Genomic DNA, 14,919 nt, shown 5'->3' with positions numbered 1-14,919 from the left:
AGGGTAATGGGTGGGACAGACATAATGGCAAACCATAGTTTGCTGCTATGTGAATGAACCTGGAGGATTTTACAACTCTCACACTCCCTCCTTACCCATGGCCAGGTAATTAAATATTTCTAGGTTCCAAATAAACCATAGTTTGCTGTTACAACCAAACCAGCAAGCCACGGTTTGTTGATAACTTGGAAGTATTTAATGATTTTGCAATATGTGGGGCCGGGGGTGGGGGGAGTGTACATGAGCTCACAGACCAGGGTTTCCTTTACATCTGAACCAAGTCACCCCATAACCTGTCAGTGGTTGAGATTCATGCGAAAGCTGTGAATAAGCATCTTGGTTTGCTGGGAGCAGGTCAGATGTGGAGTATTAGTTTTATTTTTCCTCCTTCCATGGCTCTGGCTGTTCTCTACAGCATCCATTGTCACCTCTGACACACTTGCTTCATTCCAGATACATGGTGGATGCCGCAGACCAGGAGAAGATTGAAGCTTCCAAGAATGAACTTCACAACCTGCTTGATAAGCCACAGCTCCAGGGCATCCCTGTAAGTTGGTCTCGCTAGAAGCAGACCAGGAGATGAGACGTTCATGGTGTGTGGGTTAGGGAAAGGTTTGCCAGCACCACTTCTATGGATTCCATTTTCTGCCACAGCTACTGTGAAGTAAAAATGCCATGGCATTTTCTGTGCAATTTGGCCCTTCTCTGATGATAAAGCTAGAAGGGACCTCAAGGGTCATAAAGCTAGAAGGGACCTCAAGGGTCATCTAGTCCACAATGCAGGAAATTCACAACCACCTCCCAACCACTCCCCCAGTGACCCCTGCTCTATGGCCAGAGGGAGGCAAAAAACCTCCAGGATTTCCAGCCAATCTGGCCTAGAGGAAAATTCCTTCCTGACCCCAAAGTGGCAATCGGCATTACCCTGGGCATGCAAGAAAGGGCCACAAGAGTCATGATCTGCCTAAATTCTCATGATCTGCCTAAGTTCGCAGAACTTAGATACAGATATGGCTTCTCAGGCAGAAACAGTTTCCACCTGGGCATGTCTAAATGTTTGCATCCAGGTAAGATGCTGGATGTTGTACATATATGCAGGGAGGGCCGTCTCATTGCCCCCTCAAATCCTGCTCTTTTCGCAAATCTTCAGTTACTTGCAGAATTTGGCAAATTCTAAGTTTTTGTTTCAGTAGGATTCTTTCATACAAAAGACGTGTAATTTCCTGCCAAGCCTAGAGTGTATCATGCATCAGTGGCTTACTAATAAAGATTCTGAAAGTTAAAAAAAAGTCAGAGAAGGCTTAAGTTGTTGTTAGCCTCTCTGAAGAAAGGCTCTTTTCTCGCAGCCACCTGAACTGGCCTACAGGGTGGATGGATAAACAGGAAGCAATTGCAGAAGAAAACAGGAGGCATTCATTTGCTCAGCTAGACCTCTGTTGTGAATCTGTGCATAGGACCACTTTTGGGAGCAAGTTGGTGGCTGGAAGTGGCTGTTGCACATACGTGGGGAGATCTTTCATGAACACCTGCCCTGCCCCCCCCCCCCCAGCGTGTGTGAGAGAGAATGAAATACAGGCTTCCAATATTTTTCCTGAAGCTAATGTCAATAACACACCCCTGCGGTCTGCCTATTTTGTGAATGGCTTTTATTACTGGCCCCGTGCTGGAAGTTGTCATCTTAGAAGTCAGATTTTTTTAATTCGTGCTTTCAGTTAGCCTTATCAGCTCCTGCATTGAAAGGCTTAAATTTATTTCTCCTGCTGCCACAAGAAAAGAACAGCAGGCAAATCGTTTTATGTAATTTCTCCCGTCCTAGTGTGACCTATACAAGGTTGATTCTCTGGACGTGCTGCTGTTGGTGGAGAGGTCAGAGGGCTTCGCTTCCCCTTCCCGATAGCTCTGGAAGGAAGGGAGGCCCGGAGTGCTTCACTTCCCCTCCACTGCTCACATGAGCTTGTCTTGGGCTGGCTCCATGTGCCAGGGAATCGAAGCTTGAGACATCTCTGGAGCAAACAGCTCCTTGTTAAACTCTGAATGCTGTGGCTTGTCGAGGGCACTCCATGTGTGAGTCTGGGGTGTGAGTAAGGCTAGACCATGCCCTGTTCTTTCTTGCAGGTCCTAGTTCTTGGGAACAAGCGAGATCTCCCTGGCGCCCTGGACGAGAAGGAGCTCATTGAGAAGATGTAAGTGCTCGCTGTGGCGGTTGAGTTGCAGGTGCTTTCTGCAGGCCTGCGCCTTCCTGCCATGTGGCAGGATGTTGCCGAGCCATGTGGAGGCGCGCACGGTGTGGTGCTGCTGTGCTGTGTGCCAGTAAAGAAACCAGGTTGGGATGCTTTTCACGTGGACAAAGAATCACAAGCCTAGGCAGTAGTAATGTCGGTGAGTGTGAGTGCTTGGGATTTGCTGCAGTCCTGCGGGTTCTCTTCTTCAGCGCGACAGTCTGCTTGTCTGTCCTCTCTCTTGTCCATACAGTTCCTCTCCCGCCTTCCATTGGAGCCATTCTGTAATCACCAGAAACCTTGATCTGAAGTGTCCCCTGCTATGCTCCAAATGAGCATGTTTTTATGACCTGTCCCCCAGATATCGTCAGCCCAGTTCCAAGTGCTGAGGTGGGGAAACGCTCTGCCAAATGTCTTTCAAGCTCTCCTCTTTCTTTTGCCTACTTGGAGGATAAACACTGCTTCCTCCCCCTTTGGCATCCTCTCTATCCATCTTTTGTCATGAAAAGAGAGGTGTGATAGGTGTCTGTTTATGGCATTTTGATTCTAACTTCCTCAGGGTTCTCCTCTCCTCATTCCATCCTCATAATAACCTGTGAGGCATGTTAAGTTGAGAGAGAGAGGCGGACCCAAGGCCATCCAGTGAACTTCATGACCAAATTAGAATTCGAACTCAGGTCACCATAGTCCAGCCACTCTGTCATTGGTTTGCCACTTCTGTCTTCTTTGATGTTAGGTGATGCTGAGCTGTAGCTGACTTTTTTTTTTTTTTTTTGCTGGTGGTTGCCTTGATGCAACACTGTAGAGACATTGGCATGTGTTCCTTTCTTTGTTGGGATAGTTTCATTTTTCAAGGAGTTTTTCTGATTCTGTCTGTCCTTTTAATTCCTCCCTCCTAAGAGGAACTCTTTTCACCATGGCTGCCTCTTGAGCAACAGGCCCTGTAGTGGTGGGAAGCAGGAGAAACCGTCCTGCCCTGGTCTCTTAAAGTTATGCGTCAGAGCTGTGCGTTCTTGGCTTGTCGGTTTCTTCTCCCAAACATGCACAGTTCTTCAAACGTCTCTCTGGTAGCTTGCATCTGAAGATGGGGGGCGGGGGAGGTGTTGTTCCTCAGTGACTCTCATGTAGACCACCATTAGGACACCTGTTTTTCCAGCTGCAAGGATCTAGGTAACTACTTTCTGGCTGCATTCTTGTAAAGGGCCAATTTTGCCTTTAGGGATTACATCTTCCACTTTGTCCTAAGGTAGCTCTGAGCTCCCAGCCCTTGTTTCTTGAACGCCTGCACTGTACTTGCAGGGGTACGGATCCATAATTCCTTTCACAAGGCTACACGTTGTGTTGTTAAATTCCAGAGGGCAGCCTTGTTAGTCTGCTGCAGAAAATAACGAAGGAGCTATAAACGATCAGTAATTTGTTGTTGCGCTATCATTCAGAATTATCAACCTTGTCAAACGCCTTGTCCTCAGTTGGCAGAGAAAGATCCATGTGAGTAAAGAGAAAAACAAGTGCCATCAGAGGGGCCAAAAGGCCAGGCAATCTAAGAGGTGTCGTAGGTCTCCATCCTATGCAAAGGCCAAAGGTATCACAAGGCAAGAACAAAATGACCTGTCTGCAACACAGTCATGAAGATGATTCTGTCTTTCCAGACAGGCTAATATGACACCTGCAGTGGGGAAGAAACCTATGCATAAAATTCAACATGTGTAGGCCCAAAATGGACTGTATCCGGCATGTGGATTGTGCAAGTGGCATCGAATTTGTTTCATGCATCTGAAGGTGCTGTCTATTCCCTGACAGCTTATGCCACAGTAAATCTATGACTCTTTAAGGTGCCAGAAGTATCCATGTTCATCTTGGAACTTGGGTGGAGATTAAAAATGTGCTCAAGTCACAGACTTTACTGTTGTGGAAGTGTACAGAGTTGCAGAAATCTTTGATTTGACAGGTGTGATTTTTTTAAATACCTTGAGCCCTGCATGGTCTAAGCCACATGGTGGCGCCAGAGGCAGGCCTATGTTTTTCATCTCTCTTTTAGTGCTGCAGCCTGGAAAATGTAGTTGAATGGTTGAAAAGAAAGTTAAAGTAGTCCATGGGTCTTTTATGCCTGATACTTTCTAAAATGGCAGCATAACTCAAAGATGCTGTGTGGGGTTTCCGGCAAGTAGCTAGAGGATGGGTGAGGAAGAGAGATGCTCACCTTTGCTCTGCCTGAACAGAGATTCATAGCCTCTTTAATGTTTTCAGAACTTGCATCTCGGTGTGTTCCAGCATCATGCAAAAATAGCTCCATATTAGCATCCCCATACCACCGAGGTGGTCCTTCCAGAAAGACAAGCAGCCACAGTTAGAGCTCATTCTTTTATAGCATGCAGCCTTTTTCTGGGGCGTTTTGTGGAGGAGTAGAGAAATTTGATGTGAGTGTGGACCTATACCTATCTGGTTGCCCACCAGGCCTTTTTGTTTGAGTTTTAACCAGGCGTGGCTGCCTTCTTCCTAAGGGAGTGAAATCAGACATCTCCACCCATACCTATCTTGCCTCCAGGCGTGCACGAGTATTGTGCATAAAATCTGACATGTCTGTTGTATGTGGCATATTGATTGTATCGTGCATGTGACCCCTCTCCCCAGAAGAGAACATGCCTGCCCACTGGGATGGAGGGAAGGAAGAAAAGTGTGGTCTTGCTCCACCATTGCATGGAGGGAGATGCTCTGAACTGGCTCTCTACCAAAGATGTATAGCTGCTAAGGCAAAAGAGGCACGTGCTGTCCATTTCCTTGGCTTTCTCATATATATTTTCATGAATAGCCTCTGTTTGCAGGATTTCCCCCCTATGACGGCTGATCTCCTTTTGTTTGTCTTACAGGAACTTATCTGCCATCCAGGACCGAGAGATCTGTTGCTATTCAATCTCTTGCAAAGAAAAGGACAACATCGGTAAGTCTGGAAGGCCAGAGTGCCCTGCGAAACATGCGGAGGAATGGTGGGGTGGAATGGATCCTAACATCCAAATCGCTCATGACAGTCCTATTTTGTGCTGAGTTGTGCTGAGACACCCTCAGCCAAACCATTTGGGGTGTGGAACTTCTTTTCTAAATGGAATGTCCTTGGGACCAGCCCTCCACATGTTTAGTAGCGTGGCAGGGGTGGCTGTCATACAGAGGATAGGGATTAACAGCGGGAAGTAGGTTACTCGTGTATAAGAGTCCTCCTCTTCAGGCATTCTTCAGCCTCCTAAGGCACTGTCGGCAGAGCTCCAGAAATGGAGCATCTACCCAGCCCGGTGTTTGGGGATGCCTCTGTCCTTGGCAACCAGCCGACTGCCTGCTTCAATAACCTCCTGCTGAGCCACGCACAGATCCGCTGATCCTGTCTCGTTGACGGTTGTGTGTGTTTATGTTTTGACAGACATCACCCTACAGTGGCTTATTCAGCATTCAAAGTCGCGGCGAAGCTGAGAGCCCTCCAGCCACATCTCGGATCGGGAAGATGCCATTGTAAAAGCCCAAGCGCACCTCCTCCTTCCTCTTGCCCCCCCTCCTGCTCTTTCCCTCTCGCCCGCCCCCTTTCCCTAGATGGGTATTTTTAGGGGACCCCAGACTCCTCTTCTGCTGAGACTGAACTCCTGTTTTTATTGTAAAGAAACTGTCTCCCCCTCCCTCCACCCCTGCTCCCTCCTCTGGTTTTGGCACTGTTCTGTTGTCGTCAGTGTGTGTACAGTATATATATATATATGTATATATATTTTAATTTTTTAATTTAAACAATTACGCTGTTACTAAACTGGGCCTGTGAGCTGTCTAGGGGGCAGCAGTGATACTAACGGGGCTGGGAAAGTACCTGACACAGTATTGGGAATGTCATGAGCAGCCGCAGGGTAGGGGCTGGAACGGAGCATGGCTTTCAGTGGTTCCTGTCTTCCTCTCCTTCCTCCATGAGCATCCCCTGCTCCCTCTCTGCGGTGGAATCCACTACCCTTGGCTGGTTTTGCTTGTGTCTTTGCCTCCCCAAGCCGCTCCGTGCTTTGGGTGGGGGACGAAAAGCTCATGGGGCAGTATTGTTCTCACTTAGGCCTCTGGTCTGAAACTGTAGGGAGAGACACTAAATCCTGGCGAGCAAAGACCTGTCTTGTTGTCTCCTAGCGCTAAGGATGAGATGGTCTCCCCACACGAGCTCAAATCCCACCCATCTTGCTCCTGAAGACCCTGAACGTTCTCTCCTTCAGTCGTCCTGCACTGCCCATATCTGGTGTCTGCCCAGTGCCCTCTTCAGCCTATGCGCCAGCCTTCCATTGAGAGATGGGTGGAGGGTGCATGTTGAGCCTTGGTTGTATGGAAGTAGCTGAGTCTACAGGTTGAGAGGGCTGCCAAAGAGAGAGGGTCGGATCTAGAGGGCTAGTTTAGTGAAACTCTTTTCCTAGGCCTCTTGCCTACACAGACATTTGGGCGTTGTTCTGCATGGGGTGGGGTGTGGTTTTGTCATAACTTCCCCTCAAACCCCTTTGGGCAAGGGTTCAGTCTTGGGGCACTTGCTTCATCCATGTTCCTCAAATCCTAGACCCTCATGATGTGGATCCCAGAACAGATGAGATGAGAAACAAGTTCTCCTGTGCCGTCTCTAGCCAGAGATGTTAGTGTAGACCACAACCTCTTCTCTAGGAGCGACAGTTTTTCCTCAGTTTTCTGGGCCTGACTCCCCCTGCCCCTACACGCAGACGCACATGGGTCTGGGACTGAGAGGACAGCCTGTCTTTCCTCAAGTTTTGAGGGTGAGGCTTTTGACTTGGGGATGGGGGAAGCAGCTGAAGAGAGGAGTTCTTTCTCTCGCGCGAGTAGGAGTGAGCTGTGGAGAAGATTGCACTTCACACCCTGCTGGGCAGTGGGGCGCCTGAGTTTCTAGCCACAGGTTGTGACAGGAAAGAGGAGGATATTCCTGGCCGCTTAATCCGGGCCAGTGTGCTGGCGCCTGTTCAGTCGGGGCTTTACCGCAGCTGCATCATGGTCCAGGGATGGGATCGTGGGAAGGATCATAAAGCTTCATGTGCTAGCCCCTCATGCCTCCCTGTGAAGGGCAACTGACTGCAGGCCACGTGTGGCCACGTCCTCCCTTGCCCCGTTGAGCTGTGGGCAGGTGTGACGCCACAGGGCCCTTCCTGCCCCTCGCCTGGCCCAGCCCTGCACGGGGCTGCTCCCCTGGGGAGGTGGGGCTTTCTCAACTGCATCCTTTTTCTGCTTCTGTTCTCATTTTCACAGAACTGCACAAGGAGAGATTTACATTGTTTTTTTTTTTTTAATTTAATGAATTGTAAAGTGTCATTTATTCCTTTTAAAAATATATTTTGGCTTATTTTGACCTTCTCTGATGGGAAATGGTTCTTGTAACAGTACTCTATTTTTTTTTTTGGCCTCCTAATAATAACAACAATAAATTAACAATTTTGTGTTGTTGGTGGTTGTACTGCGGTCATCTTTCTCCACTGGGATTTTATTCATGCATAGAATAGAATCATAGAGTTGGAAGGGACCACCAGGGTCATCTAGTCCAACCCCCTGCACAGTGCAGGAAATTCACAACTACCTCCCCCCCCCCAGTGACCCATACTCCATGCCCAGAAGATGGCCAAGGTGCCCTCCCTCTCATGAACTGCCTAAGCTCATAGAATCAGCATTGCTGACAGATGGCCATCTAGCCTCTGCTTAAAAATCTCCAGGAAAGGAGAGCTTACCACCTCCCGGGGAAGCCTGTTCCACTGAGGAGCCACTCTATCTGTTAGAAAATTCTTCCTAATGTCTAGATGGAAACTCTCATTTCAACACGTTAGTTCTGGTCTGACCTTCTGGGGCAACAGAAAACAACTTGGCACCTTCCTATATGACAGCCTTTCAAGTACTTGAAGGTGGTTATATCATCTCTCAGTCTTCTCCTCTTCAGGCTAAACATACCCAGCTCCTATGTGTAATGTTTCAGATTGGTACCTGGCACAATTTCCCCCCAGCTTGTTTGGCTCTTCTGTAGTCTTGCCAGTCTGGGAGGGCTTCTGGGCCTTGGGGCAGAGCCTGTGTAGGAGGAGAGCAGCAAACTAAGGAAGGCTTGCGGGTGTCACTCCAGAATTATTAGGTGTGTCCTGACTGGCAAAATCCTCATCTAACAGACCAGTTTCTAGAGTTTCCAATATTGTAGCAAAACAGACATCGATGGCCTGGTTCTCACCTCTGCAGCCTGTTGTTCAGATAGCTGCTTGAAAGGCAGCTGCACAGAAATTCTGTTCCACATGGCAAGCCATTTTTGTGTGTGTGTTCCCATGCAATTTTCACTATTTGCACAGTGTATCTGTTAACTGCAAGCATGGTGAAAACTGCTGGACTACTGTGTATGTGGGGGAAGGTGGGTACCACTTCAGCGCTGTCTCCATCTTACAGTGTTTTAAGGAGCCATCCGTGAAACTGCAAATGTCAACTCTGTGTTCAGCGGCAGTGAAAGAGAATGAAGAACTATGAGAAAAGGGACGAGAAGTAAAACTGCCAGCATCACAATACCTTTATTGTAATTGATGGTATGCCCACATTTGGAATGCTAGGTTACAGGTCTGGCCATCTCATTTCAAATAGGATATCCCAGTACTAGAATAGGTACAGAAAAGAGCAACCAAACTGATCAGTGGGTTGAAGAATTTCCGCAGTAAAAAGCAACTAAAACATATGAACCTTTTTAGCTCAGAAAAAGGATAACTAAAGGAAGAAAATAAGAGATTGATACGATGGTAAATGGCAATACAAAGAGGGACTAGAGATTTTTCTCATTCTCAGAATAAGAGAATATGGGGTCACTCAAATTGAATTGACCAAGACAAGACAAAAGAAGTTCTTGCAAGTTATGGACTTGGAAGTTCACTGACAAAGTATGTGACGGCCACTAGCTTAGTGGGTTTTGAAATTATTGCTTTTGTTCAGTGAACTGTAATCTTGTGCTTTGTTTTGTTCTGTGTCAAAACTGATAGATTGTGTGTATTGGGGGGAGAGGGTTAAACAAATCCACTGATAACAGAGCCTCCTTGACCAGCGGTGATAGACCTGACAGCAATAGGACAGCAGTATCTTCCCTTAAGTGCTGCTGTGGGAGTTTCCCCCCTGCTCTAAAGCTGGTTTAATTGCATGAGTTTTTCATGCAAGAAAAGAGGATGAAACGTTCTTTTGCATCCCTGAAGAGCCATAAGAGAGGTTGGTTTTTACACTATTCAGCTACTGTGCTGCTGGACAGTGTCTCAAAATATCAGAGGTGACTACATTTCCACATAGTGTTGGATGCAAGCCAATCCTGTCAAGATTACAATAAATACTCTGGTAAGGTTTAGTAGAACAAGAATATCAAGTGAACAGAGGCAGAAATCCCCCACTGGGGGTGGGGAGAAATATGTACCACCTACTTATTTCAGAAGCATGAATTCTGTTATTTGTTCATCAGTTTCTGCCCACAGGTTTTTTTGGCTTGCTTTCTGCCACTAGTGTGGCAATCATCCTCCAAAGTCCCACCTCTCCTCCAGGGCTCTGAACCAATCCTTGTGATTTCGGCTTCATACAAATCCAAGTGGTTGTCAGCCGATCAGAGCCCATGGAACTCCACCGGATGGGAGGAGGTGAGCCAGCCTCACCTTAAGTGGGGTGAAGAAGCCCCTTTTTCTTGGGACGGGGATTTTGTGGTTCTGGATAGCGGCATCAGCATAGCCAGGCTTTTACTTGGCTTTCAGCTAGGGTTTGAGTATCAGCTCAGGGAAGAAAACTTGTTTTAGTATGACCAATAAGAATCCTATTAAAGTCCTGCCATTCCTCGCTTATGTGAACAGGTTCTATGGAAAGGAGCCCTGTGTGGTAAAAGAACTGCCTTGACCCTGCTGAGGTAACCTGTGCGGAGAAAGGGGAATCGAATCCCCCTTCGGGGTTTATCTATTTTACTTGAGGCTCAGCTACAAAGTAGTTGCTCTCACTGGGGAAAATTCTGAAATCTCTAAGCCCTAGTGGGTGACGTTGAAAGCCAGTTATAGTTTATATATTGAAGCCATCCACACAAAGCATTTGACCCTATTAAATACTTTATTTTCTGTTAAATAAACCCTTGTTGTTCATCTCCATCTGTGTCTTGTCTAACTAGGCAAATATCTAGGAAAAAATTATTTATATTTACTTCAGCCTTGGTCTAGATAAGAGACTGTAAAGGAAGTGCATAGCTTACATGCTACCAATCCTTTAACCAAAGTGTGTGTGACCCCTTTTTTATTTGATTGTGGGTGGTTGGGGTTTTAAAAAATCTATATGAGAGGGTGGGGTGGGGTGGGGTGGGGAGGACAGGGGACTAGACATTCTTCAGTCCAGAAGGCAATTGCCTGAGAGCCTCTCTCATCTGGAGCATCCTGAGACTATCATGGAAAGCAAAGGGGCCAAAGAACATTCTGATCAATGGACGTGGTGCAGGCTTTTCTCAAAGGAGGAGCTGAGAGTAGTCTAGCAGAGGGCAATCTTGATTAAATGAGCATGTGCAGTGTCCTGCACAATGTGAAAATGTTCACATTGCTGAAGACTCAAGACCAAACTAGCCAATATGTTTCTTAACAGGTTAGGTCCGGGTTTCCTCAATTGGACTCTCATTACATTCAGTCAGCTGACAGCTGCTGGGAACTAATTTCTCAAGCACTGCAGGGGCCTGGTTTGCACTGGATTGTTTTCCCAGAAACCTTCCTCCCCCCCCCCCCCAACCCTGGTGGTTCAAGTCATGAAAGAAGCAAGGGGAGAAGGATGAAGCTGCTTCTAGCCACACACAATTGTCCCAATCCAAACTGGACTCTTGTGGCGCTTGGGAAATCAGTTCCCAGCAGTTGCCATATGACTGAGGGGATAATGAGGGTTTAGGTTAACTTGTCTCAACTTGTTTGAAAAAGTCTAATTTGACCCTTCTAGAAGTAGATGGAATTTGAAAACGCGTTCTTCATCTAGCAAGTGGATATGTTCTGATGCCACTGAAAGCTTGGGACCTTAATCCATACGCATGCCTTAATTCAATTTCTGATCCATGGTAATTTAAGAATTGACTGGAAGGATGGGATTGCTGAGCTGCATCAGGCAAGAAATCCCCTGGTCCAGGATTCTGCTTTTACACAGTAGCTAGTTAGATGCTTCTGGAAAACTCGAAGCAGCGGGTAATAGAGAGAGGGCCATCCCTTCTTTGTAGAACATGGTAATTAAACATATCTGTACATCATTCTGAACTTGGACCCAGAGTACAAATCAAAAAATCTGATCCAGGAACAGAAAGAAGGGATGTTTCTACAAACACGGAATCCCCAAGTTTGAAAAAAATACATGGGGAAGAGAAGCATCTTGTGTGCCAGTGTGCAAAAAAACAACGACGCTGACAGGGATCTTGCAAGGTCACCATTGGCATTGTAGAGTTACCTAGCAACCCCTTACCAAAGTAAGGGGCAGTTGAGGGGAATGGGGAAATGGTGGCTGGAGAGGCTGGAGGATCGAGGACAAGGAGAGGGGGAGAGAAGGTGGCAGGGTGGATTGAAAGCACAGGCCAGGATGCCTGCAACAATGTCCTCTCCAGGGGTCTCATTGGCTGGAACAACCCACCCTGCACCATCCCTCACACAACTACCATCAGCCAGGCAATGTGGGGTAGCGTGGGGATGAGGCTTATTAGAACGGGACAGAGGGATCAGCAGGGGAGGGGAGACCGGGATGTCCCCTCCCTTTGGGGTGACCCTTCTGTTTGTACTGCTGCTACAATGGAAGTTCTCGTTCTAGTTATCTTCACTGTTCTTATGCCAATTGGTTGCACCCTACAGAACTGATTCTGCCCACTGGCCCTTGCCTTTTGGGATCACCCTAGACCAGGAGGGTCAAACATATGGCCCAAGGGCTGGAGCCAGCTGAGGAAGCCCCCCCCCCCCCACACACACACCAGTCCCGATCTGGGCGGGCGAGGCAAGGCCCGGCCCGACCAAGTGACATTTATGTCATATCCAGCCCTTGTAACAAATGAGTTTGACACCCCTGCCCTAGACCCTCTCTCCACTAGTAGCTGCTTGGGCGCTATCTCCTTGTGGAAATAGCATTGTGCTGATGTTTGTTATTGGGGGCTTGTGCGTGGCTTTCTCTTACCCTCTTGAGAGAGGGAGGCTTTCTTTCCTGGCCCCAGCTTTTATCAAATGTTAGACACACTTCTCCCCCCCCCTTACAGTGTTCTAGCCAGGCTTGATCTCTTCCTCCTTTCCCCCACCCCCAGCTTCCTGACCAATTGGGAGCCACTGCAACAAACCCAGCATTGTTCTTGCTTGGCCCTTGCTCAGGGTAAACCAGCAGAGAGAACACAGCATGAAAGGCTGCTCCCCTCCATCCCCTCCTGTCTTGTTAGACATTCAGGTCACATCAGGCACTTCAGCTGCGCTCTGGCCCTCCCACCCTGGCAGGGCTAGGATCAAGGCAGAGGAGTGTGAGTGTGTGGTGGCGGGATGGGTTGTGTGTGTGTATGGGCATTTATTCATGGAAGGTTTTGCATTGGATTTGTCACTATAGATGCACATTTTCCCCGTCTGAATTCTTAAAACTCTGCATGGCGGCTTATTGTTGAGTTTTGAGAATATGGATGGGGGGAAAGTGCATCTAAAGAGTGGCAAATCCAATGCAAAACCTTCCATGAATAAATGGCTTATGAGAGAGAGAGACAGTGCTTCTCTCTGTGGGTTGGTGCCATAATTGCCTGGTTTCATTCACTAAGAATTATTGTAGGACGGCATCCTATAATTAGCAAGAACCTTAAGTGCAGGCAACTTCACCTCATGTACATAAACTGCCTGTTCAGTCCAAAGGATCTTCTCAAATATTATCCTTTAGGTCAGCGCCAACCATAGCGAGATCCCTGTGCAGGGGAGGAATTGTCATACTTCAGTCTGTAAGACTGCAAGCAAAGATTAGTCCAAATAGGAAAACCACAGTGGTGACTCTTAACCAAGCCCTCATTTCATCTACTTAGTCCACAAGGGCTACCGTACTACCAACGAACCAGCCCCTCACCTAAAGTTGCCAACTCTGGCTTGGGAAATTCTTGGAGATTTGGGGGCAGAGCCTGGGGAGGATGGGGTTCAAGGAGGCGAGGGAGCCCAGTGGTGATATGATGCCATAGAGTTCGCCCTCTTGCCCACTGAAGCTGCACTTCCTCCAGGGGAACCGATCTCTTTAGTCTAGAGATCATTTGTAATTCTGGCGGAGCTCCAAGCCCCACATGGAGGTTAGTAACCCTAACCCCCCTCCATACTATGGGGGCCAAGAAAGGACTGTGTAGTACATTGACCAGAGGTTGGGGTAATTCTTCTGTCATAAGAAAGGGGCAGCTCTTTGAGTAGGCGGCAGGTTAGTAATGACTGTTAAAGTCCAACGATATTTAGAGGAGAGGGAGGAGGTTCAAGAGCTAGATGGGAAGTGTGTGGGCTACATGACACCATTTTGAAAACTACCAGCATTTTGATGTTGCAGCTAATTTCTATCCTGGTGATGCTTGCCATGCCTAAGGTGGTCCAATAATCCATATTGTCCGGAGTTGTAGTTTTCATGTGTTTTGCCCAAAGAATGTGAACTTGCCATCAGTTCAAAGGGATTTGGCAACTACAACTCATTTGTCTTGGCTGGAAATTCTCCCTTCTGCTGTGGTTTTCCGGCTGTGTTCTGGGTAGGGTTGCCAGCTGCCCAGTACTAAAAAAAAATGCCCTGCCCCTTTAGTAGAAGTTTAATGGAATATTATTTACCAGGTGATGCTATTTACCTCCATGCCAGAAAAAGTTTCAACTGCCTGTTAAACCCATTAAACCTCTATTTAAAAGGGTAAGACATATTTCTCCGGGCCAGGTGGCTAGCCTACTTCTGGGATGGGAATGCTCCTCCAGTGGCAAACGGGAAACAGCTTCCAGATAGGCAGTTGGGGAAGGGCCCCAAACCTGAACAACTTTCCACTAGTAGATACTGTGATAAGAGACTTTTGTATCCAAAGCAAAATCGGCCACCATTTGAAAACTGGCCTGTGCCAACCACAGGGAGGAGAAATTTCTGTGGCATTTGTTGGCTGTTTTTTTTGGGGGGGGGTTGTTGACAAATCTGAAAGAAGCAGTCTGTCTGTATGCACACATAGACTGTACCCACTTGGTTCACAACAGCAAGAGTGAAGCTAAGCAGGCCCATTCAGAACTCTGCATGAACAGACTATGCACCCCCCAAGCCAGAATTGTCTACAACGTTAGGAGTTCTTGGTAGGCAGGATTTGGTGGGAGGCATAAATAACCAAAGGGTCCCTGAAGACAGAAAACTGGTGCTTAGCAAGGAATGCCAACACACCCTCTGGCAAGGCATTCAGATTGCATTCACCTACTGCCCTCATAACTATTGCCTTCTTTTCTTAGAATCATAGAAACAGACAGTTGGAAGGGACCTCCAGGGTCATCTAGTCCTACTCCCCCACATCCCCAGTGACCTCTGCTCCATGCCCAGAAGATGGCAAAAAAAAAACAAAAAAAAAAAAAACCAACCCTCCAGGATCCCTGGCCAATCTGGTCTAGAGGAAAATTGCTTCTTGACCCCAAAGTGGCGATCCGCATTGCCCTGGGCATGTAAGAAAGGACCACGAGAGCCAAGCACTAACACAACCCTTCCTGCTCTT

General features: G+C 47.5%; 1 protein-coding gene across 1 annotated transcript in view; it reads left to right on the top strand.

Moving 5' to 3' along the window:
* ARL8A (ADP ribosylation factor like GTPase 8A) overlaps positions 1-14,919 on the top strand; it is a 49,004-nt gene extending 34,085 nt beyond the window's left edge. The window contains exons 4-8 of the mRNA XM_056844274.1: positions 454-547; positions 2,116-2,183; positions 5,087-5,157; positions 5,629-5,750; positions 14,904-14,919. Of these exons, the coding sequence (XP_056700252.1) occupies positions 454-547; positions 2,116-2,183; positions 5,087-5,157; positions 5,629-5,678 (283 nt within the window). The 3' untranslated portion in view covers positions 5,679-5,750; positions 14,904-14,919. The remainder of the gene's footprint in view (positions 1-453; positions 548-2,115; positions 2,184-5,086; positions 5,158-5,628; positions 5,751-14,903) is intronic.

This window comes from Euleptes europaea, chromosome 2 (genome assembly GCF_029931775.1).
Source record: "Euleptes europaea isolate rEulEur1 chromosome 2, rEulEur1.hap1, whole genome shotgun sequence".
NCBI classification, from domain to species: Eukaryota; Metazoa; Chordata; class Lepidosauria; order Squamata; family Sphaerodactylidae; genus Euleptes; species Euleptes europaea.
The sequence above is the reverse complement of the archived record's forward strand: the minus strand, read 5'-3'. Positions and strand labels throughout refer to the sequence as shown.